This window comes from Xenopus laevis, chromosome 2L (genome assembly GCF_017654675.1).
Source record: "Xenopus laevis strain J_2021 chromosome 2L, Xenopus_laevis_v10.1, whole genome shotgun sequence".
NCBI lineage: Eukaryota > Metazoa > Chordata > Amphibia > Anura > Pipidae > Xenopus > Xenopus laevis.
This window is the reverse complement of record NC_054373.1, coordinates 168,661,604-168,689,405: the sequence shown is the minus strand read 5'-3', so window position 1 is coordinate 168,689,405 and position 27,802 is coordinate 168,661,604. Positions and strand designations below refer to the sequence as shown.

Here is a 27,802-nt window from a genome sequence, read left to right as displayed (position 1 = left end):
TTATTATACTGGAAAGCTCAATGATATACTGTGGGGCAAGCAATACCAAGCCCCCCTTTAACAGTACAATAACTTATACCATATGTTATATCTATATATCAATTAATCATGGACCCCCCTTCCCCCCCCCCCCTAAAACTCAATGACTGCACCATTCTGCATTTTGAATGTACTGTAAATATTTTTATGTTACATTTTGACAGAGGAGCGTGTGCTTCATTCAACAACATACACCTTCCCGGGAAAACAAGATCCCATCATCTCTCATTGTCCCTACGAGGTGTAGCATTGTCCTTACACAAAAAAACAATAATTCACATGGTAAAACCAAAATATCCAGCATTCCTCGCTACTAGGAAAACAAGAATACTGCCCTGCATTGGTGTCTGGGTTTCAGAACCATGAAACAAACAATAGAACCACACAGCACTTATGAAAACCAGACACATTCAGAGTTGCTCGTGAACTGCTGATGTGTGCTCTAAGTATTTGTTCATTATTGAATGTTATAAAATAACCAGACCAGGATAAGCATGCAGCTGTGTATATATATATATATATATATATGTATATGTATATGTATATGTATATGTATATGTATATGTATGTGTATGTGTATATATATATATATATATATATATATATATATATGTATGTTATTACTTCTTGCTTTTATTGTTTGTTACAATGAAAACTAATAATGTTAAATATGAAAAAAAAAAATATTTGAATAGAAACAAGTCAAGCAGGTTATAGCAGAGACACTATGTACAGTAAACACTGCACTGCTGCAATTATATAAGCACTTATTGTAAAAGGCAACTATGCTTTTTTTGCATTGGTCTAATGGTGGGTTTATGTGTTGCCATAGGCATCAATACATGCTGAACTGGGGGTTATAGTGCTATTGTGTTGAATAACCAGCTGTCGTGTCCTGTACAAATCTATCTTGTTTACATTTTATTCAGGAGAGATCAGAGGAAAGGATATAATGATGACAGCAGGGGAATTCCCATTGGCACTGAGGGTTATACATTTCACGGAGGAGCAAAAAAGGGAAAGACAGAAAAAAGTGAAAGGAAAAAGAAGCTTAAAGAGAGCAGGAGACTAAAAACAGAAAGGAGAGAGAAGAGAGCAGAAATGAAAGAAAAGCACGTAGAATCAGGTAGGGAAGAGAAGATAGGATGGAAGATAATGAGGAGGAAAATAAAAGACATAGAATGAATGGACAGTTGTGGAGCAGTTCAGGGAAGAAACAAAAGGTGTGGGAGGAAATAAAACAAACACAGGCAAAAAGAGAAGAGAGGGAAGAGTAGAAAAAGGCAACATAAAAAAACAGAATCAGAAGGCTGATATGAGATAAAAGTAGAAGCAAACAAGGAAGGAGAGGGCACAAATAATATGTAAGGTGTAGAAACAAAATATAAATATATATTTTTATATTTGACTTCAAACTAATTGTTGATGATATAAAATAAATCTTTCAATAACAAGGTGCAATACATCAGCAAGCACAACTAGCCATGGTGCCAACTAAACATTTAAATCCAAATGTGTATTAGAATAAAGTCATAAACCATAGATGTACCCCCTTATGATTAAAGGTGTCATGTAGGAGTTCAGTTTTATTAGTCACATGGATATAAACAAACCACTTTTTTTTTCTTTTTTTTTTTAAACATCCAGGAATGTAGTGTAGTAAGTCAGTTTCTGCCTTAAGTAGGGACAAACTGAAGTCTGAATTTGGACAAATCTTAGCCTCTTTTTTTTTTACATGCCTAATTTTGACATGAAAATTAAGATTCTTTCCTAGAGAATTCAGATTTTGGCCAAATGAAACTGAAAAACACGGATATGGTGCATCCCTAGTTTGAAGGAAAGCCAAAAAAAAGAGGGACGGGCACAGCAGAGAAGAATCATCCATATGACAGAAGCTGGATATAAAAGCAACTACTGATGCTGAAGTTCACAATTAAAATCAAATGTTAACGTTTTGCCCGGGTGTTTCAACCCCATCCTCCCAAGAAGTTAAAGTCTATTCTCACGTCAGAAAGTGTGGGGTTGCAGGTCTGTCATGCACCTTTTTGCTGGTTCTGTCTCCCTCCTAAAACATCAATTATCCCTCAGACAGTAGTGTAAAGCTCCTAATGTGTTAGTCCCTTAGCAAGAGGCCAGAACTATTCACCCATTTGGGCATGGCCTGATATAGAATGGACTCATGACTAGTCAAATTGGCCATGATGAAACTCTGCATAGCAGGGACAGCTCTCATGTTTTCCCCATACACTCTAAAGAGAGATATCATATAATTATGCAAGCACAGACTGTAATTCAGCAGATATAAGAGCTATGTAGGAAATATTCAAACACATTGTTTTATTATAGTGCATTATGTCTCAGTATTATATATCTATATATCTATATATATCAGTTCTTTTGTTAAAGTAATAATTGCATCATAACTGGATTCTCTTAAAGCAATCAGGGTGGCTTGTGTTGAATGATCACTGTACCAGTTCATGAAAGAAACGTCCGAACTGTGCCTTTAATCGTGCCTCTGCATATTGGGCACTTCCGGAGAGAGGGGGCGCAATCCTTACAGACTACCAAATGGCCACAAGGTATGAAGACAATGGAAACCTCCTGATCCATACATATTTTACAGGTTCTTTCTTCCTGCAGTCTCCTTAGTTGTTCTTCCATAGATAAATCTAAACAGAAACAAAAAAAAAGTTGGTTGACTCCAAAGTAAAAGAAATGGTAAGAACAGGAAAAAAGAAAAAGACCAATTTAAATAAATATTGTTCAATATGTAAATTTTATGGGGATTATTACTGCAGGGGGAAATTGTTTACTTTATTATTGCAGGGGAAAGTGGTTTCCTGGTATTCAAATTGTATTGGTAGCATAAAGCAGCAGCCCTATCTTGCTTTATGGCAAAAAGCCATAGTGTATAAAATGTAATTGTGAGAGTTTAAAGGGATCCTGTCATCGGAAAACATGTTTTTTTTTCAAACCGCATCAGTTAATAGTGCTACTCCAGCAGAATTCTGCACTGAAATCCATTTCTCAAAAGAGCAAACAGATTTTATTTATATTCAATGTTGAAATCTGACATGGGGCTAGACATTTTGTCAATTTCCCAGCTGCCCCTGGTCATGTGACTTGTACCTGCACTTTAGGAGAGAAATGCTTTCTGGCAGGCTGCTGTTTTTCATTCTCAATGTAACTGAATGTGTCTCAGTGGGACATGGGTTTTTACTATTGAGTGTTGTTCTTAGATCTACCAGGCAGCTGTTATCTTGTGTTAGGGAGCTGCTATCTGGTTACCTTCCCATTGTTCTTTTGTTTGGCTGCTGGGGGGGAAAAGGGAGGGGGTGATATCACTCCAACTTGCAGTACAGCAGTAAAGAGTGATTGCAGTTTATCAGAGCACAAGTCACATGACTTGGGGCAGCTGGGAAATAGACAATATGTCTAGCCCCATGTCAGATTTCAAAATTGAATTTAAAAAAAATCTGTTTGCTTTTTTGAGAAATGGATTTCAGTGCAGAATTCTGCTGGAGCAGCACTATTAACTGATTTATTTTGAAAAAATATTTTTTTCCCATGAGAGTATCCCTTTAAAGAATGAGATAAGAATGATGGCACAAAATATAGTCAAGCCATTTAAAGGAGAAGGAAGGAGTCCCTCATTCAAAAGAAACAGCACATTTCTTTCCTTCTATTGTGTACACATGGGCTTCTGTATCAGACTTCCTGCCTTCAGCTTAAACCTCCAGGGATAGGGCTTGAGCATGCTCAGTTTGCTCCCCTCTCCCTCCTGTAATCTGAGCCCAGAGCTATTAGTGAGCAGGGAGAGACTCGGGCTGGAAGTGATGTCAAAACAAGCTAATATGGCAGCTGCTATCATAAACAAACAGAGAGCTTCTAGAGCCGTTTACTCAGGTATGGTAAAGCATTCTGCAGAATAAATATAGTGCTTCAATCTATTGGAAATTAACTGCTCCTTTAAGTTTTAAAATAAATGATCAATCTACTCTGAAACGCTCACCCTAAACATGAAGAGGGGATCTTGGTCCAATTTGGCCATTCATTCTCAGAGCCAATCTGGGTATATCCAATTATCGATCCCAATGCAGACCAGATTAACACAATGATGTGAGCCTCAGCCTATGCGATTTCAAACCTGCCACAATGATTATTTTTGGCCAGGTTTTGGTCAGACTGACTGTCAGATACACAGGTCAATAAACCGCAAACTAGAAGGGCAGAACTGGAATTTTTTAATTAGTCCGCTTGCAGAGAAAACACGGACTGTACACACTGCACATCTAAGTGGTTTTGTACAGTCACAAAGTGGTATTTGCATTTTCCATCAGTGAAATAAATGCTTGGTCTGACTGAGCTCTAGGGAGAACATGTGCAGAAACACCCGTTCTAATGCGATAAGATTAGCGCTTATAACACAGTGGGGGGTCATTTAGCAACACTGGGCAACCAATCAAGATGCTGCATTCATTGTTCTACTTGCAGCTGGCTTTTAAAAGATATTCACTGATTGGTTGCTATTGGTAACTGCCCTTGGGCAAATTTGCCCAGTGTTGATAAATGAGCCCCAGTATCTCTTGGAAAAAAGGAGGAAGGGTCAGCAGTAACCATATTGGAAAACTGGAAACATCATACAGGTACTGTAATAGTTAATAAATCATTCAACCTACCTGAACAATCATCTAATGATATACATTTCAGAGACTGTTCAGCTGAAATAATGGAAAAAAAAAAAAAGGTTTTAATTCTAAAGCAAGCAAACAAAACACGTCCATACATTTAAAACCAACCAAAACAAATGTGGCTGCAAATTTCACCTTCATATGGACATCGTTTCGGGATTCAGCCTCTTTCAGCAGGATTTGGATGAATCCTTCTGCTCGGCCGAACCAAATCTAAATTTGCATATGCAAATTTGGGGCGGATAGGGAAATTGTTGGACTTTTTTTCACAGAACAAGGTAAATGGAAATTCCCCTTCCCACACCCTAATTTGCATATGCAAATTAAGATTCAGTTCAGTATTCGGCCGAATCCAAAATAGTGGATTCGGTGCATCCCTACTACAGAGTAATAATATCCATCTTAATATGTCTCCAAAATGGTCAAAAATCAATTGATAAAGATTGCTATTTGAATGGCCAGTAAATACATAGGCATGTACTTCATCAACTTCAGCCATCACCAACTCAATTGTATGAAGACTCTGAGCACTTGCAATGTGGTGGTATAATAATGGCCATCCATATGTGGTAAGGGCATGAACAGGATGAAGTTACACAAGCAACTAAAAAATTGTGTGTGATTACATGAAGGATGTATGACTAGTACTAAGTATTCTGCATAGGTTGTCTCCATTCCACCTTCTTTGCATAGTGTCTTTAATAATGTGCAAAGTATACCGCCAACTTTACAATAATAAAATCACTAGGACAACATTAACCCTTTTTGGGCACTTTGTGGAAGTCTCATATACATAAATGCCTCCCTCCCAAACTATGTGTTTGCCTGAACTACCCAGAAGTTGATTTCTTTTGATATTTGATTTCTTTCTACAGATATTTGCCAGCTCCCCTGTTTTTTAAAAAAAAAAAAAAAAAAAAAAAAAAAAAAAAACTTACTGAATAGTTGTCTGAAGAGGTTTGGATCGTGCTTCTGTAGACAATTTTTTAATGTCTGAACTGCTGTTTTTCCTTTAGTTATTATAGTCTCGATCATCTCTTGAGCTTGCAAAATGGGCTGTGTTTTCACTTTTATGTCTTCATATTCGGCAGTGGTGATATCATTGGAAGACAACAGATAATCCAGGATGGGAATGCTTCGACTAGCAATGTGCTGTGACAAAGCCATTCTGCTCTTACGAATTACAGAGATATCATCTGCAAAAGCACAATTATAATTTAACACCTCTTAGAAATGTAATGCACATGGCACAAGCAGGAATGCCAACATCACTCCAGCTACCCGTCACTGATTTGAATGGCAACTGCGTGAAATCTACATGTACCCACTGGTACAAAGGGCAAATTTTTTGGTTTTTTTTAACAATTCTTTTATTGAACAAGCAGTCATCAAAATAACATTGCTGTTACAATTTACATTGCTTCATGTCATAATATCGAACGCATTTGCCAGCTCCTGATTTGGGTTAGACTGGTAGAAAAGGGTGTCGTCTGCATACATTGAGATAACCTCGGTTAGGTCACCTAGTTTAAACCCTGCTATTGCCCTTGAGGCCCTGATACGGCACGCCATAGGCTCCATAGCTATTGCAAATAACAAAGGAGACAGTGGGCAACCCTGCCTGGTACCGCTTTTAATTGAAAAGGGGTGCAAAAGTTGTGTTTGTGCGTAATTTAGCTACTGCGGACTGGTAAAGTGCACGTATCCACCTAATGTACGGTGAAGGAATGCCCACTCTCACCAACGTGGATAAAGAGGGACCAGTCACCCAAAAATATTATTCCAAATCCTATATTATCACATTGTCAAGTAAAATGAACTTTAATTACACTATATAAATTATTTGAATCTTGTTCCTTTCAGTCTGGGAATTCATAATTATAGCAAGCAGACAGGAGCCATTTTGTGGACACATTAAAGGAGAATTCAACCTGTAATAAAAAAAACAAAAAAAAAACCCTCCCCCACTACCCTGGGTAAACCCCCTCCCCCCCAGCCTACCTGCCCCCCCCCGGGCAAATGCCCCTCCGTGCAGATTCTGGCCTCAAGTTCACGGCAGCCATCTTCTTCTTCTCCGGTAATCTTCATGTCTTGACGGCATTTTTGGCGCGTGCGCAGTTAGGAGTAAATATCCGGCCCCGAACAACTGTACAGGCGCCGAAAGTCACGAAAATTTCAGAAATTTTTGTGACTTTCAACGTATGCGCAGTGGTTCAGAACCGGAAATTTACTCCAACTGCGCATGCGCCGAAACTTACGAAAGACAGAAGAAATAAGACGGCTGCAGTTAACTCCGAGGCCAGAATATGCACGGAGGGGTGAGTAAAAAAAATAGGGGCATTTGCCCGGGGGGCAGGTAGGCTGGAGGGATTTTTTTTATTACAGGTTGAATTCTCCTTTAAGCCAAGCCTTGCATCATCTCAGAATCTTGATTGTGCACATGAATTGGGGACCTGATGTCCATCCCCATGTCCTGGGGGGGAGCACTGACATCTAGGAAGTGCTAATTGGAAAGTGAAAGTAAATGCTTGCCTAAGGCATAGAGGAGGGGCAGGCAAAATTTGATTGACGGCTGAGATTTTAAATGAGTTTACAACAGCTATGAATGATTTGGATTTCATGTTTCATTTGGAAAGGACTTTTATTATACAGCTTTTTATGTTTGGGTGACAGGGCCACTTTAATGAAACTATTAACTACTGACATGAAAGTGTGTTAGTAGACACACACTGGGGGTTATTTATAAACACTGGGCAAATTTGCACATGGGCAGTAACCCATGGCAACCAATCAGATGATTGCTTTCAGTGTTCAACCTGCAGCTGGCTGAAAAAAAAGTTAATCACTGATTGGTTGCTATGGGTTACTGCCCAGGGGCAAATTTGCTCAGTGTTTATAAATAAGCCCCACTGTATTTACACATAATCTAGCACTTGTATATTGTAGCCACTTACCCATTGAGTTTTCTTCTGCCTGTCTGTTTCGCTCTTCCTCAGTCTGTTCTTCTTGTGCACTTAGAAGATCACTTATTAAATCATCAAGCTGAATATAATTTTCTCCGGATGTCAAAATTTTACTCTGAATGGTTCGTTTCACTAATCTTCTATTAAATCCCATCTCCAAGGCAGTCTGAACCATGGGAGTGCTCATCATAATTTCATCTTCCTGGCTATTCTCCGTTCCCAATCGAATAACTGTAATAAAGGAAAGTTTAAATTTACTGACAATGAAACAAATCAGCAACATTCTACAAATCAGATTACTTTGCAAAACGATTTATTATAGATATATATATATATATATATATATATATAGATATAGACTATTTATAGTGTTATTGAGCTTTAACAGTGGTTAGATGTCTACTGTAGTTTCGTTAAAAAGATTTGCTAATGAAATATGTGTAAGAATTAACAAGGTCACATCCATATAGGCTGTTCCATTCAGTTTATAACATTGTCTGGATTACACCAGAACATAAAGACAAACCTTGAATATACAAGATGAATAAGAAACTAATAATGTACTTACTGGGTGTGTTCTTTGCTTCATTTTGGTTTTCTGAAGATGAAAGCAACTAAAGAAGACAAAAAATACAAAGTCATTATGGCGACATTCGGGGGGTTTATTTATTAAAGCATTGTGAGCTTTTTTAAACCTCGATTGAACTCGTTGAATGGTTTGTAATTTAAGAAAAAACTAGAGTGAAAAAACTCATATCAGCGAGTTCGGGTGATTAACCCGAAAACTCTAATTGATCGAGTTTTCAAGTGAAACCCACTGAAAAAAAAAAAAACTTGAAAAGGTGATTAACATATCCAAATAGTTCAAGGGGCCCCTGCCATTGACTCCTACATGACCTCGATGGGTTTTAGAAGGATTTGAGCCAGTTTCAAGGTTGGGGTATAATAAATCTCAAAAAATTCCAGGTTTTTTTTATTTTTGACTCAAAAATAACCTTGAAAAAACCCAAAAGATTTTGAGAAAAACAACTTGAACCTGAATAAATCTGCCCCTTGATGTCATTTTATTTTAGATGTCTGCACAGTATGCCCTTAATAGTACCCGATTTGTGATAAATAAAGCTTTTTAACCCCAAAAGGTCTTTACCTGATCAAGAAGATGTGGATGTCTTTCTTGAACCTCACGAACAAAGTCTTGGCCTCTTACATTCAACAAATACTCACATCTAAGGGGCAAAATGGATTTTATTAGAACATAACTATAGGTTATAAACAAAAAGGGCTGTTCAAAGAATAAACACGGTTGTAAAAGTCAGAGTTTACTATTAGAATGCTACAGACATTAGTGGCTGAGGGTTATCACACATGACTTAGAGGAGAACAAGAGTGGTGGCAAGTTATAAAAGGATTTCTGCTTGCCAATTATTTATAAACCATGAACTTACAGAAGGTTATCCATGGCGCTTGGTCTGTGGCCCACTCAGGGTGCATTTCTGGGATCAATGTCAACTGGTATTTTAGGAAATGTTCATCCTTGACCACAAATGAGAGTTTTTGCCCAAGCAGGCTGAAACTCCTGCACAAAGTGAGCTAACAAATCCTCCCTTCCTAAACATGCCAAATTCCATGTGATATACCGTTTCACAGTTCAGGGTTAATGAAAGTCATGGTTTTATATTAAGAAACCAACCTGGGAAACCATTTTGCATGTTCAACCCACGGGTCATCTCCGGACTCCCAGCAACGAAGCCCTCCGTCACAGCAAAAGCATTTAACATCGTCATTTCTGCCTTTAAATGGAGGGAAATGTATTAAATATAATTCTGGAGGTCTACCAAACACGCACAGGTTAATGGTTGGGCAATAGAAACTGCTTAATAACAGTAAAGGTGGCCATACATGGATAGATCCGCTCGTTTGGCGATGTCCCACCTTGAGGTGGGCAATATCAGGCAGATCCGATCGTGGGCCCCTAGGGCCCAACGATCGGATCCTAGCATTCGGTAAACGGGTGGTCGGATCGCGGGACCGCATCAACGAACAGATGCGGCCGCGATCCGACGGGATTTTCTGTCCCATCTGATCGAGATCTGGCCGACTTTCGGCCAGATCTCGATCGGGGAAGCCCGTCGGGGGTCCCCATACACGGGCCAATAAGCTGCCGACACAGTCTGTCGGCAGCTTTTATCGGCCCGTGTATGGCCACCTTAAGACTCATGGCACACAGGTAGTGGAGAATGAGACCCGTGTGCCTAAGAAGTAAACTACAATGCTCCCAGAAGATTACATCCAGATGCTTCTTAAGGATGATGACATATGGGGCATATTTTCCACTAGTCTGTTTTAAAGGAGAACTAAACCATAGACATGAATAAAGCTAAAAATGCCATCTTTTATATACTGAACTTATTGCACCAGCCTAAAGTTTCAGCTTGTCAATAGCAGCAATGATCCAGGACTTCAAACTTGTCACAGGGGGTCACCATCTTGGAAAGGGTCTGTGACACTCACATGCTCAGTGGGCTCTGAGCAGCTGTTGAGAAGCTAAGCTTAGGGGTCGTCACTAATTATCCAGCAGAAAATGAGGTTGGTCTGTAATATAAGCTGATGCTACAGGACTGATTATTAAATTCTAATGCTAATTGCACTAGTTTCTGTGCTGCCATGTAGTAATTATCTATATTAATAACTAATCACCCTTATATGGTGACCAATTTTTATTCTATGTGTACTGTATATTGTGAGTGGGTCCCTAAGCTCAGTAAGTGACAGCAGCACAGAGCATGTGCAGTGAATCAGCAGAAAAGATGGGGAGCTACTGGGGCATCTTTGGAGACACCGATTTTTACTGCTAAAAGGCTGTGGTTGCCTTGGGCTGGTACAGAAGCACAAAACATAATGTACAACATTTCTAGCTACTTCTTTAGTTAAGCTTTAGTTCTCCTTTAACAGTTATCAGTACCCCAAGGCACTGCTGTTACCTTCCATTCACTTAAATGAAAAACACATAACAGAGCTGGAACTGGTGCTTTCTGTCCTTGAATTGTTTACTAGTACCAGTACTTTGTGCCATCAGCCTTAAAAAAACAAACATGACACATCTATAATACACAAGAGCCATGGATATCCTGTAAAATGTATCCTTATAAACGGTGCTTAGTGATGTCATCGGTTATATTTTGATCTTAGTGATGTCATTTCTGTCACACGACTCACTGAATCTTGTGTATTATGATAATTAAAGTACCCCCTGTTGCAAAATATGAGGCTATTAGTAGTCACCTCGGAGTTCCATGACCTCTATAAAAACACTTGGCCTTCGGCCTCATGCTTTTATAGTCATGGAACTCCTCGGTAACTTCTAATATCCTTATATTTTACATAACTTTATTCACTAATATATATATATATATATATATATATATATATATATATATATATATATATATATATATATATAATATATATATATATATATATATATATATATATATATATATATATATATGTATGTATTTGATCCAAAATAAACACCTTTTTTGACTTGATAAGCCCTGTGAGTGCAAGCTTCTTCATTCTTTACCTAATTTTTGGGCTTTTTGCACCCAGGCAACGTTAACCTTTAGACGTGTAGTGCCGGCTTTCAGACTATTTATTTATATATATATATATATATATATATATATATATATATATATATATATATATATATATACATATATATACATACATACACACGTTTACTATGCACAGAATTAATATAACTTGTGTGGAAAATGTATTGGCCAAAGAACCCTTAAGCAACTACAATACCAATAGTCTGAAGAATGATGTCCATTTTCCATTATAACAGGAATGTGGCTTTTAATATTTGGAGTAATTCCAGTAAGGCAAATACTTACCAACATAGTAGAATCCGGCTTCTGCAAGTTGTGTTGGACTCACAGGAATCCTAGGCGGCCAACTGACAAAGGTTTTGAGTCGAGCCGAGGAGGCCTGCATGCTGACATTTGAAACACTGAACCTTGAGGAAACCCTAGTAGAGGTCTTCACAAAGGGACAATCTGGAAAATGTCGACGGTGCTCGGACATGGCATTGTCATTTGGTTCCCAGTTGCTCAATTTACCATCGCAGGTAAAGCAGGCGACTTTATCTCCAGGCCCGACAAAGTAAAAACCAGCTTTTGCAAGTTCAGGAGGAGTAAGAAATGCATTTGTCCACTCTTTGAAACTGTTAAGCCTGGCTTCTTCTGTATACATGTATTCACTAGTCCGGATGTGTGACAGATCCTCGATGCCTCTGAATGTGACTGGATTTTGGGGAATACTACAATATTTCATACTGATCGCCTCAACTTTGTCATTCTCAGAAGCAGCAGAGGACATGGGAGTACTATTGGAGGCAGGTGGTGAGAAGGCAGAATGCAAAGATGCACCGAGATTTACCGGCGGCACATTCTGAATAAAACTACAGCTGGGGTATAATTTTTTGTGCTTTTCAAATGCATTGTCGCCTTTCTTCCAATTATCAAGCATCAAGCCACAGGTAAAGCACTTGACCTTGTCGTCGGAACCGGTATAATAAAATCCAGCTTTGGCAAGGTTCCGCTCAGACACCTGTGTGTTGGTCGGAAAGGTACAAAATGTGGAGAGCCGATAGAGTTCACATGAGAAGTCCAAGGTAATTTTACACATGCTTGGGTTTGATTTCACCCACTTAGCAAGGTCTGGGTTTCTGTCCAGAATTTCATTTGCCATAGTGTGTGTAAAGAGGGGGAGAAGGAAGGGGGGCATCTTTTTTAGGGAGTAAATCACTGCTGGATTATCAGTTACGTTTTCTATTCTTGATGTTAATGCAACGCAATTCTAATAAAAACCTGCAGTGCAAAGCCAACAGCACAACATCCATGCACAAAGTTACAGTGTGATTGGCAGCAATACTAAAAACACCTTTACTCAGCCGGCACAATCTTACTTCCACCTACGCTGTTTTCCTTAAGCCTATCTTTTATACAAGTCAGGTAGGATAGTAAAATGCAAGCTCTTCATTGCTAAGGTATTTTCTAAATTGATTGTTGCCTTTCATTGGATGAAATAATCTGTAATCTATCAACGCCATGAATGCTGTGCTTTGAGTATTTACTTGAACTATGGTGGGGGTAATTAGTACTACCTCCCCAAGAAAGATGCCCCCTTCCTTTGTTAAGGGTTTAGCCAGCCATGATACAATGTGAAAAGGAGTAAGGAAAAACAAAACTTCTCCAGGTCAGCACATTTGCCGGTGGGACATCAGCACCTACAGGAAGGGGCAAAAGACTATGTGTTAGTTATATTTAACATACGTGTACCCTTAACAGTGTTTTTATTAACAGTGCTTGAATTCCACATTATTCAAACAACTAGTTGGTTTCAGATAGATCGCCAGAAATAACGACTTTTTCCAATGACTTCCTATTTTCTGTGTGTGACCGTTTTTCTAATATTGAAGTGTCAAGTGTCTTTTTTCACCTTTTGAAGCAGCACTGGGGAGGAGGTCGCCGACCCTGTAAACTGTTCTAAATGGATACATTTAGTGGATACATTTCTTAGCTTTGTCCCTGTTGAGCAGAATCCCTGGGTTTCATTACAGGCAGCTGTTAGAATTGATACAATAGTTGTTAATACTCCAGAGATGCTGCTGAGAAATGTATCAACTAAATGTTGCAAAATTGTAACCGTTTAGAGTCTGACCCTGAATTACTGAGCTGCCAGACTCCAGAGACAGGAACATTCAACTTTAAACTTGATTTTGGATAAACAGTAAAAAAAATAAAATAATGGAAAGTAATTGAAAAAAAGTCTTTATTTCTGGGGAACAATCTAAAAACAACTAAATTGAAAAAAGTGTTTGGAAGATGAATAACCCCTTTAATAAATGAGCAGATGTACATTCAGTCCACAAACTTTATTAGTCCAATAAGAAGCAAATGCAGCAACAATTCTTAGACAATGGCACATAAGGCATTTCAGGGTTATTATTCAGGCATTATAATTAGGGATACACCAAATTCACTAATTCGATGAATCCTTCAGCTGAATAGCAAACCGAATCCTCATTTGCATACACAAATTAGAGACGGGATGGGGAAAAAGCAGACCAAATTCTTTACTTCCTTGTTTTGAGACAAAAAATTACGTAATTTCCCTTCCCACCCCTAATTTGCATATTAGGATTCGTTTCAGCCAGGCACGAGGAGTCGTTGCATCCCTAATTATATTTCTTGAATGTGAAAAAATTAATGGAGGAATATCTAAACATTAGAGTTCATTTTTTTTTTTTACTTTGGGACAGACATTGATAGACCTGTCACGGGCAGTGGACAAGTTTAATCCACGTCACATGTATCTACAAGATGCAGGCAGCTCAATCTACTTTACTCAAGCCAGCCAGATAATGAAACCTACAACCGAGTTGTTCAGCATTATGTAACCATACTTTTGGCACAACACAATGGAGGAAAGTACCTTGGGACTGTACTTTGATAAAAAAGAGAAGGAACAATAACACCAAATAATAAAAGCATTTTAAATGAATCAACATATAATGTACTTATGCATTAGTAAAAGTTATGTGCTTGCTTTAGGAAGCCAAGTATATTTTATGTAAATAGGCTATTGTGTAGCCATGAGGCATGCAGGCTAAAAAAGGCACAGGTTACTTATCAGATAACAGATAATCTGTGCACTGGAATACAATGGGATTCTACAGAGTGCATCTGGTATCAGCAATGTAACCTGTACTTAAATGGCAGCCCGCATGGCTACACAGCAGCATGTTTATATAAACTATAGTAGTGTGTCTAAAGCAAACACACCAACTGAACCAGTGCAGGGCAACAGTACATTTTAATAATTTGAAAACACAAATTTTGTGGTGTTAACATCCCTTTAATTGGTAGTAATGATGGTAATGATAAACATCCATTGTTTTAGGTTTCCTTTTCATTATAGCATACCTGATTTGCCCTATATGTGCACTGTATAAAATAGGTAAAACCAGCATTATTAGGCTCATGTGAAAGGGATTTGGTCATGATGTTGTGATTCTATAAATGCCTTTAAAGGGATTGTTCACCTTCCAGACAATTTTTTCAATTCAGTTGTTTTCAGACTGTTCCCCAAAAATAAAGACTTTTTTCAATTACTTTCCATTATTTATTTTTTACTGTTTTCCCAAATGTAAGTTTAATGTTTAAAGGGGTTGTTCACCTTCAAACAACTAGTTGTTATCAGATAGATCACCAGAAATAACGACTTTTTCCAATGACTTTCTATTTTCTATGTGTCACGGTTTTTCTAATATTGAAGTATAAAGTGTCATTTCTCTCCTTCTGAAGCAGCTCTGGGAGGGGGGGTCGCCGATCCTGTAAACTGTTCTAAATTGATACATTTAGTTGATACATTTCTAATCTTTGTCCCTGCTGAGCAGAATCTCTGGGTTTCATTACAGGCAGCTGTTAGACTTGATACAATTGTTGCTAATACTCCAGAGATGCTGCTGAGAAATGTATCAACTAAATGTTGCAAAATTGTAACAGTTCAGAATCTGAACCTGGATTACTGAGCTGTCAGACTCAAACACCAGAGACAGGAACATTCAACTTTAAACTTAGATTTTGGAAAAAACGTAAAAAATAAATAATGGAAAGTAATTGGAAAAAGTCATTATTTCTAGGGAACAATCTAAAAACAACTAAATTGAAAAAAGTGTTTGGAAGGTGAACAACCCCTTTAATGTCCCTGGTCTCTGTTGTTTGAGTCTGGCAGCTCAGTAATTCAGGCACAGACTCTAAACTGTTACAATTTTGCAACATTGGGTTGATACATTTCTCAGCAGCATCTCTGGAGAATTAGCAACTATTGTATCAATTCTAACAGCTGCCTGTAATGAAAATCTAGGGATTCTGCTCAACAGGGACAAAGATACGAAATGTATCAATTTAGAACAGTTTACAGGGTCGGCAACCCCCCTCCAGAGCTACTTCAGAAGGTAAAAAAAAATGACACTTTACACTTCAATATTAGAAAAACAGTCATTGCAAAAAGTAGTTATTTCAGATGATATATATGAAAACAACTAGTTTGAAGGTGAACCACCCCTTTAAGAGAAGCTTGGATGATTTTCCAACAGGCATCATATCATAGGCAATGGTGAAACTAAAATTTACAATAGATATTGGTATATATACTTTATGTGAGTGTGAGGGGTAACTGAGTGTGCGTAGGTACGTGCACTGGGTTTTATTTGGAGGGGATGAACTTTGGTTTTTTTTTTCAACCCAAATTAAGTATGGAACTATGATTTTCATGGTGCAGTTTCTATTACTAAATGACTGTGTACATTGCAAACAATTCCTTCTACCATTTAAAATTGTATTCTTATGCACTTGCTGCAATTAACCGGATGTGGATTTTATACAACTGATGTGGCAATGTCCAGACATTTCAAAATTCTGGAGACCGGTTATGCAATTCTTAGCAGATGAACTCTTTTGTTACCACAAGTGCTGAAGCCATCTACCTGCCTGCTGGGCCTAATAGACAATTTGATTCCCAGATCCACCTAGATTACTTTATGCAAGTGCTCCTGTTTTATGCCAGAAAAAAGTGGCCCTGCACTGGCTGGGTCCCTCGCCTCCTACTCTCATAAAGTGGATTAAACTAATTGACTCCCAGCTGGAACTCTACAGGCTAACAGACTAAGCTAAAGGTGCCCACAAAAATTCGAGAAAATATGGAATCCCTGGCTTGACTCGCCAGCAACCACAATCCTGTAACAGACCTCCCAACATTTTGGAAATAGAAAGAATAGGGGCAAAAATATTTGCTGTGTGGATTGAATTTTTGACCCCTCCCATTTTTGTGAACAGTGCAGGAGATCAAAGAGAAAGTCGGGACATTTCAATAGCAGTCCAGGACTGAGGGTTGAGCTGTCAAAATTGGGACTGTCCTGTGAAAAACGGGACAGTTGGGAGGAGCTGTAATGTTATATATGCACACTCCAGCTCACCCCCTTAATGTTCTCTCTCTCTCTCAATTCTTGAACCAATAACATGTATTTGTTTTATTTGTAATTTTGGTGTGTAGGCAGCCATCTCAGCTGATTTTGCCTGATTATTTGCTTTCATAACGAGCCAGTACTTCACAATGGAACTGCTTTCAGATAAACTATTGTAACTGGAGGAGTCGGTCAGCTTGAGTGTTTTACTATTGAGTACTGTTCTCACATCTACCTATGGGTTATGGGAGCAGCTTACAACTGCCCTGGCATGTCCAGCTTTAGCAGTGTATGCCTCTCTGACCAATGAGATTGCACCATTTAATAGTATCAGAGAACTATGCAGCTGTGAATTGTTGCAGCAGAAAAATAATATACTTATGAGTGGTTTTTATGGGTGCTGGGCTTGGTTGTATGTTCCATGTGTCTACAAACCCCAGGCCAGCCCAGCTATCTGGCCAATAACATTGCACCGTTCCATAGTATTGGAGAACTACTCAGTAGCACAAATATTTTGCAATTTTAGATCTGTAATACAAATTGGTACAGAATCAGTACATTGCTACACTTTCCTTAGCAGCTGCCCTAAAATCCAGGCACTGTGCCCCTAGAAACGTCCAAGGTTTCAAAAAAGGGGTAGTCCCCCTTCAACTTAAATTTTAGTATGATGCAGACAGTGATATTCTGAGTCAATTAGCAATTCTTCATTTTTTAGGGTTTTTTTCAAAGAAGAACTAAAGCATAACTAAAGAAATAGAGAATAAGAAATGTTGTAAATTGTGTTTTAGGCTTCTGTACCAGCCCAAGGCAACCACAACCTTTTAGCAGTAAAGATCTGTGTCTCCTAAGATGCCCCAGTAGCTCCCCATCTTCTTTTCTGCTGATTCACTGCACATGTTCTGTGCTGCTGTCACTTACTGAGCTTAGGGACCCACTCACAATATACAGTACATATAGAATAGAAATGTCACAATATAAGGCTGATTAGTAATTAATACAGATTATTTGTGTGTGGCAGCATTTAAACCAGTGCAATTAACATGATAATTTAATATTACACTCCATACCATCAACTTGTATTACAGGCCAGCCTAATTTTCTGCTTGATAATTTGTGACAACCCCTAAGCTTAGTTTCTCCACAGCTGCTCAGAGCCCACTGAGCATGTGAGTGTCACAGAAAATCCAGAATGGGAAAGTCTGGTTGATTATGTCCCATTTACCCTAGCAACTAGGCAGTGGTATAAATAAGAGACTTGAAGATGAATAAGAGAGGCCTAAGTATAAAGATAAGTAATAAAAAATAAAAATATTTGAAGGCGCATACAGCGATTGATTTTTGTCTGTCAGGGTCAGTGACCCGATTTCCTAGATGAAAGCTGGAAAGATCCAGAAATGTAAGGCAAATATTACAATAAATTTAATATTTTCACTATTTTAATGAACTTATGGTTATAAAAATCATCAAACTTTGTGTTTTTTTCTGATCAAAAACTGATCCTTTCTCCTATACAAAAATTGAATACTGACAGAAGTCAGATCCCCTCTTTTTAATCAACTTTATATATCTGAAGTTAGATCATTCCTTTTTATTGAGGTTATAAAAATCATGTTACAATGTCTGCTCACAAGGTGTCACTAAAGCAAAGGATTTGTAACCTTTAATTATGAAAATACAGGTTTAAAGTGGAAATGCATACTAATATTACATTGTAGTATTATGCAGGCAATCATATTGCGAGACAATTTCCAATTACTCTTTTTATAGAAAAGCCATTTAATCCCAAGGATATGTTTTAATTCATATTTTATCAGTTATCTTCCTCTTCAGAGGCAAAATGGTCTACAACATAGATAATCATTATAGAGGTAGTTCACCTTTAAGCATAAAATATGATTGTACATTAAAAGTTACCTATAGGTCATTATAAATAAATTTATAAGTAGCATGTAAAGCCAATTTTATGATAGATGTAAAAAAACACAAATTCTGGTGGCAGTATCTCTTTAAAGTAAAGACTATCTGAATAATGTTACAATGTAATTTTAGTGTGTATTTTCACTTTTAACTTAAATAACTAAAGTTCACAGTTTTTTAAGTGATACCTTGCAATCAGACCACTAACTATTTTAATGATCTCATAGTCATAAAAATCAGTTCAAAGGTAACTTTTAGTATATTATAGAATGTCCTATTCATATTAAACTTTTTAGTGTCCTTCTGAATTATTTGCCGTCCTCTTCTGCCTTATTCAAATAGGGATCACTGACCCCAGCAGCCAAACTTGAAATTCCAAATTTATCATTTCCACTTTTTATTATACTTTTTGTTTAGGTCGCCTGCTGTTCATAATACAGTCTCTCATTCAAGCCATTACCTGGTTGCAGTCTTGGACTGGCCCACCGGGATACCAGCTAAACTCGTGGTGGGCCCAGGTGTTAAAGGGCCCTTGTGCTGCTAAAGATTTGGCCTATTTCATGGCCGTTTCCTATTTCTTTGAGAACAAAGAGGCTAAATAGATGAAATAATAGATAATACACAAAAGCCATGAATATCCTGTAAATTATATCCTTATAAACGGTGAGTTCTGATGTCATCAGTTATAAATGGTGAGTTCTGATGTCATTTCGGTCACATGACTCACTGAAACGTGTGTATTATAATAAATAAAGTACCCCCAGTTGTAAAATATGAGGATATTAGAAGTTACCTCGGAGTTCCATGACCTGTATAAATTTATATAGTCATGAAACTCCTCGGTAACTTATAATATCCTTATATATTATAAGAGGGTTTACTTTATTCACTATATAATATGTAAAGAATAGAGACTAGGAGAATAGCGGTTGAGTGAGGAGATGAATAATAATAATACTGAGAGTGGGCCCTTGGTCTATGGTTCTTGGGTGGGCCCCTAGTGTAAGGTTTTGGGATGGGCCCCTGGTCTAAGGTTTTTGGATGGGCCCCTGGTGTCTCAGTCCAACACTGCCTGGTTGCCAGGGTAACGCAGACACTAGCAACCAGATAGCTGCTGCTGATGACATCAGAACTCACCGTTTATAAGGATATAATTTACAGGATATTCATGGCTTTTGTGTATTATCTATTATTTCATCTATTTAGCCTCTTTGTTCTCAAAGAAATAGGAAACGGCCATGAAATAGGCCAAATCTTTAGCAGCACAAGGGCCCTTTAACACCTGGGCCCACCACGAGTTTAGCTGGTATCCCGGTGGGCCAGTCCAAGACTGCAACCAGGTAATGGCTTGAATGAGAGACTGTAATATGAACAGCAGGCGACCTAAACAAAAAGTATAATAAAAAGTGGAAATGATAAATTTGGAACTTCAAGTTTGGCTGCATTGTAATTATGTTTTATATTTATGTGAATTGTATTCTAATAATGCACTTATTGGTACTTTTTATTCCAATGACCCCTTGTTTGTTACTACTAATTTATTGTTTTGTTGTACAGTGCTTTGCCCTCAAGGAGCGCTTTACAAATAAAAATATACATACATACAATTCTTAAAATAATTAAAAAACCACAAAATAACAAACTGAAAAAAGTCTCAGAACATCACTGACTGCATAAAGCTAAAGATGAAAAAAAACCCTTAATAACCAGTTGACCAGCACAGAGGAATTATCATGAAAGGCAGCAGCATCCATACATTGTAGCCGAGGTCCTTATATCCAGGTATCAGTGAGGCGCTGTTGCCAGGCAACACACTCTCTTTGAACTATGCCATTGGGGGGGAATCCTTCTAATAATAATAGTTTTATCAATGAAAAAATCCAGGTCCAGAAAGAAACATACGAAAGTTTAAAAATAAACAAAAATTGAGATTTCACACTGCCAATAAGCTGACGTGTCCTGCGTCGTGTGGCAACTGCATTATACTCACCTGAACTATAAAGCGGCCCACCCTGTGCTGACGAGGGGAGGGGCCGGAAGCGTTCTTCACTCCACATCCGCTTGAAAAGAACAGAGTTTAAGTTTTGCCATTTTTATAAAGCTGCTTTGGGCCCACCCCCCAGTTGTTTATTGTGTAATTGTCCTTTGACACAATTGCGTCCGTTTAGACTTCTCGGCAAACGAAACCAGCCCACAATGTCGACTTCTACCTGACAGAACACTCGCTGTGAGGCACGACCACCATTTTCCCTTCACACCCTTTTTTTTCCGCCGTCTTCATTTGTTTCCACCCGCCATTAATAAAATTTCACAGAGTGCGCTGAAAGGCGACAAACCCAGAGCCTGTAAAGAGAAGCGAAGCCGCAGCCCTTACCTTTGCTGTAACATGGCGTCCCGGTTACATGCGCGCATGCGCCACTTATTTGTTGCGACGTGTCTTTTTAGTTTTACGTTAAAATCAGGTACGATCCGACTTATTTTTCAGTAACGCGAATGAATAGATTTGGGCTTCGATGTACGTTCGTTTTAAATAGTCTGAAGCTCGTTTTGGTTTGGAAATCCGGGGGAATTCTATGGGAACGTTTTCTGTTTCTGTAAATTCCCCTCCTACGCACGCGTCAAGGCAAAAGGGACTTTCCCGGGCCGTAGTTTGAGGAATTAATATTACGTAACCTTTCACGTGACTAAAAAAAACCCCCCTGTGTCCCAATCTAAATTAAAGAGGTGAAGGTCAAGAGTCTATCTTTGATCTCCTGTAGTGACTGGAAAAATATACAAAGCTTTTAAAACTAATTGAAACGAGAGGTTTTCTGACAGAACACCCACGAGCTGCACTTTTTTAACTATTTAAGAGAAGAAAAGATACGATTGTATCTTGGGAGAACTGTAACTTGCAGCAATTTCTCCTTCATCAGCAAAACTGACTAAACGCCACTTCTTCGGGCGACTAATGTCCCCGATCGGCCTCCCCGGCGGCTAGAATCGAAATCGCCAGTAGGATGGCACTTGGAGCATTTCGTTTTCCGAAGTTGCCTCACGAGGAACATCGGAAAACGAAGTGCTCTGACTGCCATCCCATCGGCGATTTACATTCTAGCTGGCGGCAGGGGCGCTCGCCTCAGGCGGCAGCGCCAGAGAAGTTTCCAGGGGCGGCAAAAAGCCACTTCTGCACCTTTAAGAGCAAAATTTCTGTTTTTTAGGGAGATCGGGCTATACTATTGCGAGAGAGCGCAATTGAGCTCTCCGCACTAATGTTTCTGCCTCCCCTCCCAACAGGTAAGCCGGCGAAGGGGGGGGCGGCATTGCAGGAGCCGCCTCAGACGGCTCCTATGACAGATTCCGCGCTGGCTGGCGGGAAGGCTTTTCGGGGAAATTATTTGCCTGAAGAAGAGGTGATTAGGCGCCAGGTGATAAAATCCCCCTGAAGCTTCACGTCTGTCTCTGCCCTAAAACCCCAAAAGTGTGTTTAAACTTTCCATAACCTGGCAAATTTTGTAAAATTGACAAGGCATTTAGGAGGTTGTGGCCACAAAACAGGCATGGTCAAAAAACGTTTTCACTGCACTACGTACGGCAGAACGTTGTCCCTCTTTCTAATTTTGAAATGTTGGGAAGAATGCATTGTGGGCAGGCCCGGACAGGCAATCTGAAAGTTCTAGCAAATGCCAGAGGGGCTGATATAAGATGCCATAAACACTCACTATTTAGTGGGCTGGTGGAACACTGTTTGGGCCTCTAGGCATTTTAAATGCCTGGGACCAGGGGCGTAACTATAGAGGAAGCAGACCCTGCGGCTGCAGGGGGCCCAGGAGGTATAGGGGCCCCATGAGGCCCTAATTCATATACAATTTCAATAAATATTGGAGAAACAAGTCAACCTCTAAACATTTTGGGGGCCTGAAAAATAATTTGCTGTGGGGCCCAGTAATATCTAGTTACGCCACTGCCTGGGACTATTTTGAATCCCAGTCCAGTCCTGATTGTGGGTTAGGGTTGGGTGCATGCCGGACTAGGGAAGTAAATAAGAGGAACCACCAGTGCAGATAGTATCAAGGAACAGACAGACACTGCTTTGAATAGCATTTACATTTACACATAAGCAGTGTTATGTGTAATGAATATATATATTAGAAAGTGGCTTTGAATGACATTTACTTTCATTAGACACAATTTTATTTTGGGAGCTAATGTCCTTTTTAAAAAGGAGTAAGGGGGTATTCACAGAGATGGAGTAATGTAAAACTGGAGCAAGGAACATAATGAGAATAAAACACACACAAAAGAATGTCACACAAAAGAATGTCAACTTCCTAACAGCCTCACTCCAGTTTCACAAATATCCATGGTTGTGAATACCCCTTTGATGCCAAAATTAATTCAAAGCCTGTATATTTTCAACTCAATGTGCACAAACATGGATTTTCCATCTTATATATTCCTCCTTTAAAACCCATATAGAAACAGAAGTGACACAGCATGTAATTAAATTGATAACCTATTCTTAATGCTGAAAAATTGCAAACATTAAAATGTAATATAAGCTTCTGCATATTGAAATAAGAAACTTTCTGAATACGATCAATTAAATATTCTGTATTTTTTTCGAAAATAATCAAGTTTATGTTCACTATTCCTCTCTCAGCATCTGTTGGGTTGGGTGTCAGATAATCATTGACAGTTAGATCCAATATATCTTATAGGGGGGCTCCTTTTGCCTAGAAGATGTATTAGAGCTCACTCTATTAAAATCAACAGAAATCCGGTCTCTCTACATGCAGGATTTGTGCTAAAGTTAGATTTTGTTTGTACTGGAATCAATTATTTGAGTGAGCTCATGTGTGAGGAATATTGGATCTAACTGTTAATGACTATCTAACTGTTGCATAAAAACAGAATGAAGAGAAACAGATGCTGAGAGAGGAATAGTGAACGTAAACTTGATTATTTCAGAAGCAATGCAGAATATATAATTGATTATATTTAGAATGTTTCTTATTTAAGTATGAAGAGGCTTATAATAAATGTTTATTTTCGCGATACTTCCCCTTTAAACTATTGGTCGAGATCCAAATTTGGGTCCCCATACTGTTTGGGTAGGATTTTTTGATCTCTCTGAGTTAGGCACCTAATCTATATTTTTTTGGAATCAGCTAAATACCAAAGCCCAGTTTTGGGATGGAATACCTGGTGTGCCACCAGCGAATTACCCACCCAGCCAGAAAAAAGTTCAAAAACTGGTAAATTGTCCTCTTTGCTCTGCAAACACAATCTGAGCCCTACAGATTCAGCCAAATCCAGCAAAGAAAGAGCACAGTAAGAACACAGTATCACTTACTAGTGCAGTTCACAACACTCTGATGACACTGACTACCTTTTTTACAAATGCCTCAAAACGAGTAAAGAAAATATTACCAAAATGAACAATGTAGCTAAATCCCAACAGACTGAAAGTTGCTAAATGACAATTACTATATGTCGGCCCTGACAGAACCCAACGTTTCTTCAATGAAGCCGGTAAAAGTGTGTTGAGCTGGAGAGAACCAGCTGCTTCAACGTCTTGCGGCCATCTCTTCTATCAGATCTGCGGCATATGAAATAACTGTGAGACGTGGCATTCAAAGGAGTAGGAAACCACGCCTACACAGTCTGTTAAAGGACCAGTAACATCAACATCATCTTTAAGTTAAGTTATAGTACAGTATGTTATAGAACAGCCTATTCTTAGCAACTTTTCAGTTCATCTTCCTTTTTATTTTGTTTAGTTTTTAATTTATTTGCCTTCTGAATGTGTCTCAGTGGGACATGTGTTTTTACTATTGAGTGTTGTTCTTAGATCTACCAGGCAGCTGTTATCTTGTGTTAGGGAGCTGTTATCTGGTTACCTTCCCATTGTTCTTTTGTTTGGCTGCTGGGGGGGAAAAGGGAGGGGGTGATATTACTCCGACTTGCAGTACAGCAGTAAAGAGTGATTGAAGTTTATAAGAGCACAAGTCACATGACTTGGGGCAGCTGGGAAATTGACAATATATCTAGCCCCATGTCAGATTTCAGAATTGAATATAAAAAAATCTGTTTGCTCTTTTGAGAAATGGATTTCAGTGCAGAATTCATTTCATTATTTTTTTTTATAGTTTTAGAGTTATTTGCCTTTTTCTTCTGACTCTTTGCAGCTTTCAAATGGGCGTCGCTGACACCCTTCTAAAAACCAAACGTTCTGTAAGGCTACAAATGTATTGTTAATTTTTATTACTGATCCTTCTATTTAGGCCTCTCCTATTCATATTCCAGTCTCTTATTCAAATCAATGCATGGTTGCTAGGGTAGTTTGGACTGTAGTTACCAGATTGGTTTAGATTCAAATTGAAGAGCTGCTGAATAAAAAGCTAAATAACTCAAAAACCACAAATAATAAAAAATTAAACCCAATTGCAAATTGTTAGAATGTCACTCTGTACATCATACTAAAAGGTGAACAACCCCTTTAAGTTAACTTTTATTATGTTATAGAAGGTCCTATTCTTAACAACTTTTCAATTGGCCTTCATTTTTTCTTTCTTATAGTTTCATTTATTTGAATTTGGTCCTGAACAACTGCGCATGCACCGAAAGTCATGAATATTTCCAAAAAATGTTTGAAAATTTTCATGACTTTCGGCGAATATGCAGGTGTTCGGGACCGGAAAAATATTGCTCCAACTGCGCATGGGCCGAAGATGAAGATGACTGCCCGAAGACAGAATCTGCACCGAGGGGTAAGTAAAAAGTTAGGGGCATTTGCCCGGGGGGTATTTTTATGTTATGTTTTGAATTCTCCTTTAAAAAAAATATGGAAATTTGGTTCTTTAAGTTATCAGGTGGCTTTTTTCCCAGGTTTTGGAAGGAATGTACAGGTAAAAGCTGGATTTCCAAAGTAATGATAAGTGATCCACTGATTGCTGGATCATAATCCTGCCCCCCCCTCAAAAACTCACTGCCTGCCCCTGACATCACCCCCAACATTGCCAGTTCTGCCCCCTCTTAAATTAACCTGCGGGGTCAAACAATAGTATGAGCCTAATTTAGCTCGACACTTGAGGGGTTATTTATCAAAGGTTGAATTTTAAAGTTTTTTCATACCTTAAATCAGTGATCCCCAACCAGTAGCTCGCGAGCAACATGTTGCTCCCCAACCCCTTGGATGTTGCTCTCAGTGGCCTCAAAGCAGGTGCTTGTTTTTTAATTCCTGGCTTGGAAGCAAGTTTTGGTTGCATAAAAACCAGATGTACTGCCAACCAGAACCTCATGTAGGCTGCCAGTCCACATAGGGGCTACCAATAGCCAATCACAGCCCTTATTTGGCAGCACATTTTTCATGCTTGTGTTGCTCCCCAACACTTTTTACATCTGAATGTTGCTCACGGGTGAAAAAGGTTGGGGACCCCTGCCTTAAATGAACTAGAATCAACTCACAACTTGAATGGTTTCTAATTTTAAAAAAAACTTGAATGGGAAAAAACTCGAATCAGCGAGATGGAGGTTAACAACCTGAAAACTCAAATTGATCAAGTTTTCAGCGGGAAAAAACTTGAATCTGTTCGAGTTTTCTGGCAAAACCCTCTGAAAAAAACTTTGAACATCATAAGGCTATTAACATCATCAAGTGGTTCTAGGGACCTCTGCCATTGACTTCTACATGACCATGACAGGTTTTTAGATGATTTCTTTTCGGATTTGAGCTATTTCTATGGTCGGGGTATAATAAATCTTGAAAAAATTATTATTATTTTTTTTTTTTAACAACTCGAAAAATGTGAGTGTTTTTTTTTAACCCGAATTTTGACCCGGATTTTGACCAACAAAAATTAACTCGAATTTTCATGGAAAACACAACTCCAATCTTAACAAATTTGCCCCTTAAAACCTTAATACCCAACTATGCTGGGTTATTGTGTATAGGGAAGAGTATAATTGTTGACTTACAGGTATGTGACAGTCTGGGCCAGAATTAAAGTGTGCTGTATCTCTACAGTGACATTTACTTTTTAAATAAGTGACAGAAATATTCTACAATATGTATATTCACCTTGCTTACATTCATTACAAGGACAATTTTGATTCTGACTTTATTTTGGCACTTGCAATAATTTTTACAGCTACAGTCCCCACATATTTATATAATATATATATAAATTTATATATATATATAGATACAGATAGATAGAGAAAGAGAGAACACACTGTGATATAAGATTTGAATTTCACTTTCTCTACCATGTAATCAGTAATGACACATCCCTGTATAATTATGAAAAATTCCTCTTGAATTTACAGATCATATTTCTAACTAATAATGAAACAAAAACCAAAAGGTGATAGGAAACATCACTTCCCATACATACATACGATTTCTTGTAAACTAAATGTGAAGCACACATACTATACATTCACACGGTTATTGAATGTTTCAATGGGTATGGGAGACCACCCAGGTTGCTGGCAGAGATGGAATACTGAAAAGGAAACCAAAGTTTTGTGTCAAAATATTCACGGAATACTCTTTAGGGCCATTTACTTGCTGCGTTCCCCTGTGGTGGATCTTTCTTGCATTGCCTTGCAACTTGAAGGGTTCCACCTGTGGTTGGTGCTTGCTTGCATCTGATTGAATACAACATGATCCTGAAGAAAATGCTACCACCACAGGGGAACGCTGGAGAGATTCCCCACAGGGGAAAAACGCAAGAAACGCCCCTGCGTGTAAAAGCTTTAAGGCAAAATGTCACATTTTGGCTCTGAAATCTGCCACATCTGCCTGAGCAGAGACAATCAGAGACGTTCCTGCCATGAGGCAAGGTGAGTACCTTGCCTCAGGCCGCAGTGAATGGCAAAAAGCCACGTCCTGTAACTTTAAGAGCCGAATTTCCGTTTTTTAAACCGGAAATTCGGCTCTGCTAGTGCAGAAAGCGCAGTATGCGCTTCTGCGCTAGCGATGCAGCCCCTTTTGACCCGCTCTGACTCTAAACTTTTAAGCACGGAGTGGGAGAGAGGGACGGCATCGGGGTTACTGCCTCAGGCGGCAGCAGCCCACAGATCGCCCCTGGAGATAATGGTTCCAGGTGCAGTCAGAGGAGCAGCAGGGCGGCCTCCAGAGGCCAAAATCCACAATCATGTGGCCC

The 27,802-nt window shown here is 38.7% G+C and overlaps 1 protein-coding gene across 4 annotated transcripts; it reads right to left on the bottom strand.

Moving 5' to 3' along the window:
- Positions 1-1,762: 1,762 nt before the first annotated feature.
- Positions 1,763-21,314, bottom strand: birc2.L (baculoviral IAP repeat containing 2 L homeolog). 4 transcript variants are annotated; one of them, NM_001093264.1, is given in 10 exon segments: positions 1,763-2,711; positions 4,722-4,763; positions 5,672-5,929; positions 7,688-7,927; positions 8,265-8,310; positions 8,844-8,922; positions 9,387-9,486; positions 11,599-12,484; positions 12,906-12,992; positions 20,641-20,700. In NM_001093264.1, coding segments are annotated over 8 exon segments (1,815 nt in total). In that variant the 5' UTR covers positions 12,455-12,484; positions 12,906-12,992; positions 20,641-20,700; the 3' UTR covers positions 1,763-2,517.
- Positions 21,315-27,802: the final 6,488 nt, after the last annotated feature.

Excerpts from the sequence above, each read along its gene's own strand:
- birc2.L (XM_018245120.2), bottom strand. The coding sequence starts at position 12,490 with ATGCCCCCCTTCCTTCTCCCCCTCTTTACACACACTATGGCAAATGAA. Across the intron at positions 8,923-9,386 it reads CATGCAAAATGGTTTCCCAG|ATGTGAGTATTTGTTGAATG; the intron begins GTTGGTTTCTTA and ends TTTGCCCCTTAG. Across the intron at positions 7,928-8,264 it reads TGAAGCAAAGAACACACCCA|TTATTCGATTGGGAACGGAG; the intron begins GTAAGTACATTA and ends CCTTTATTACAG.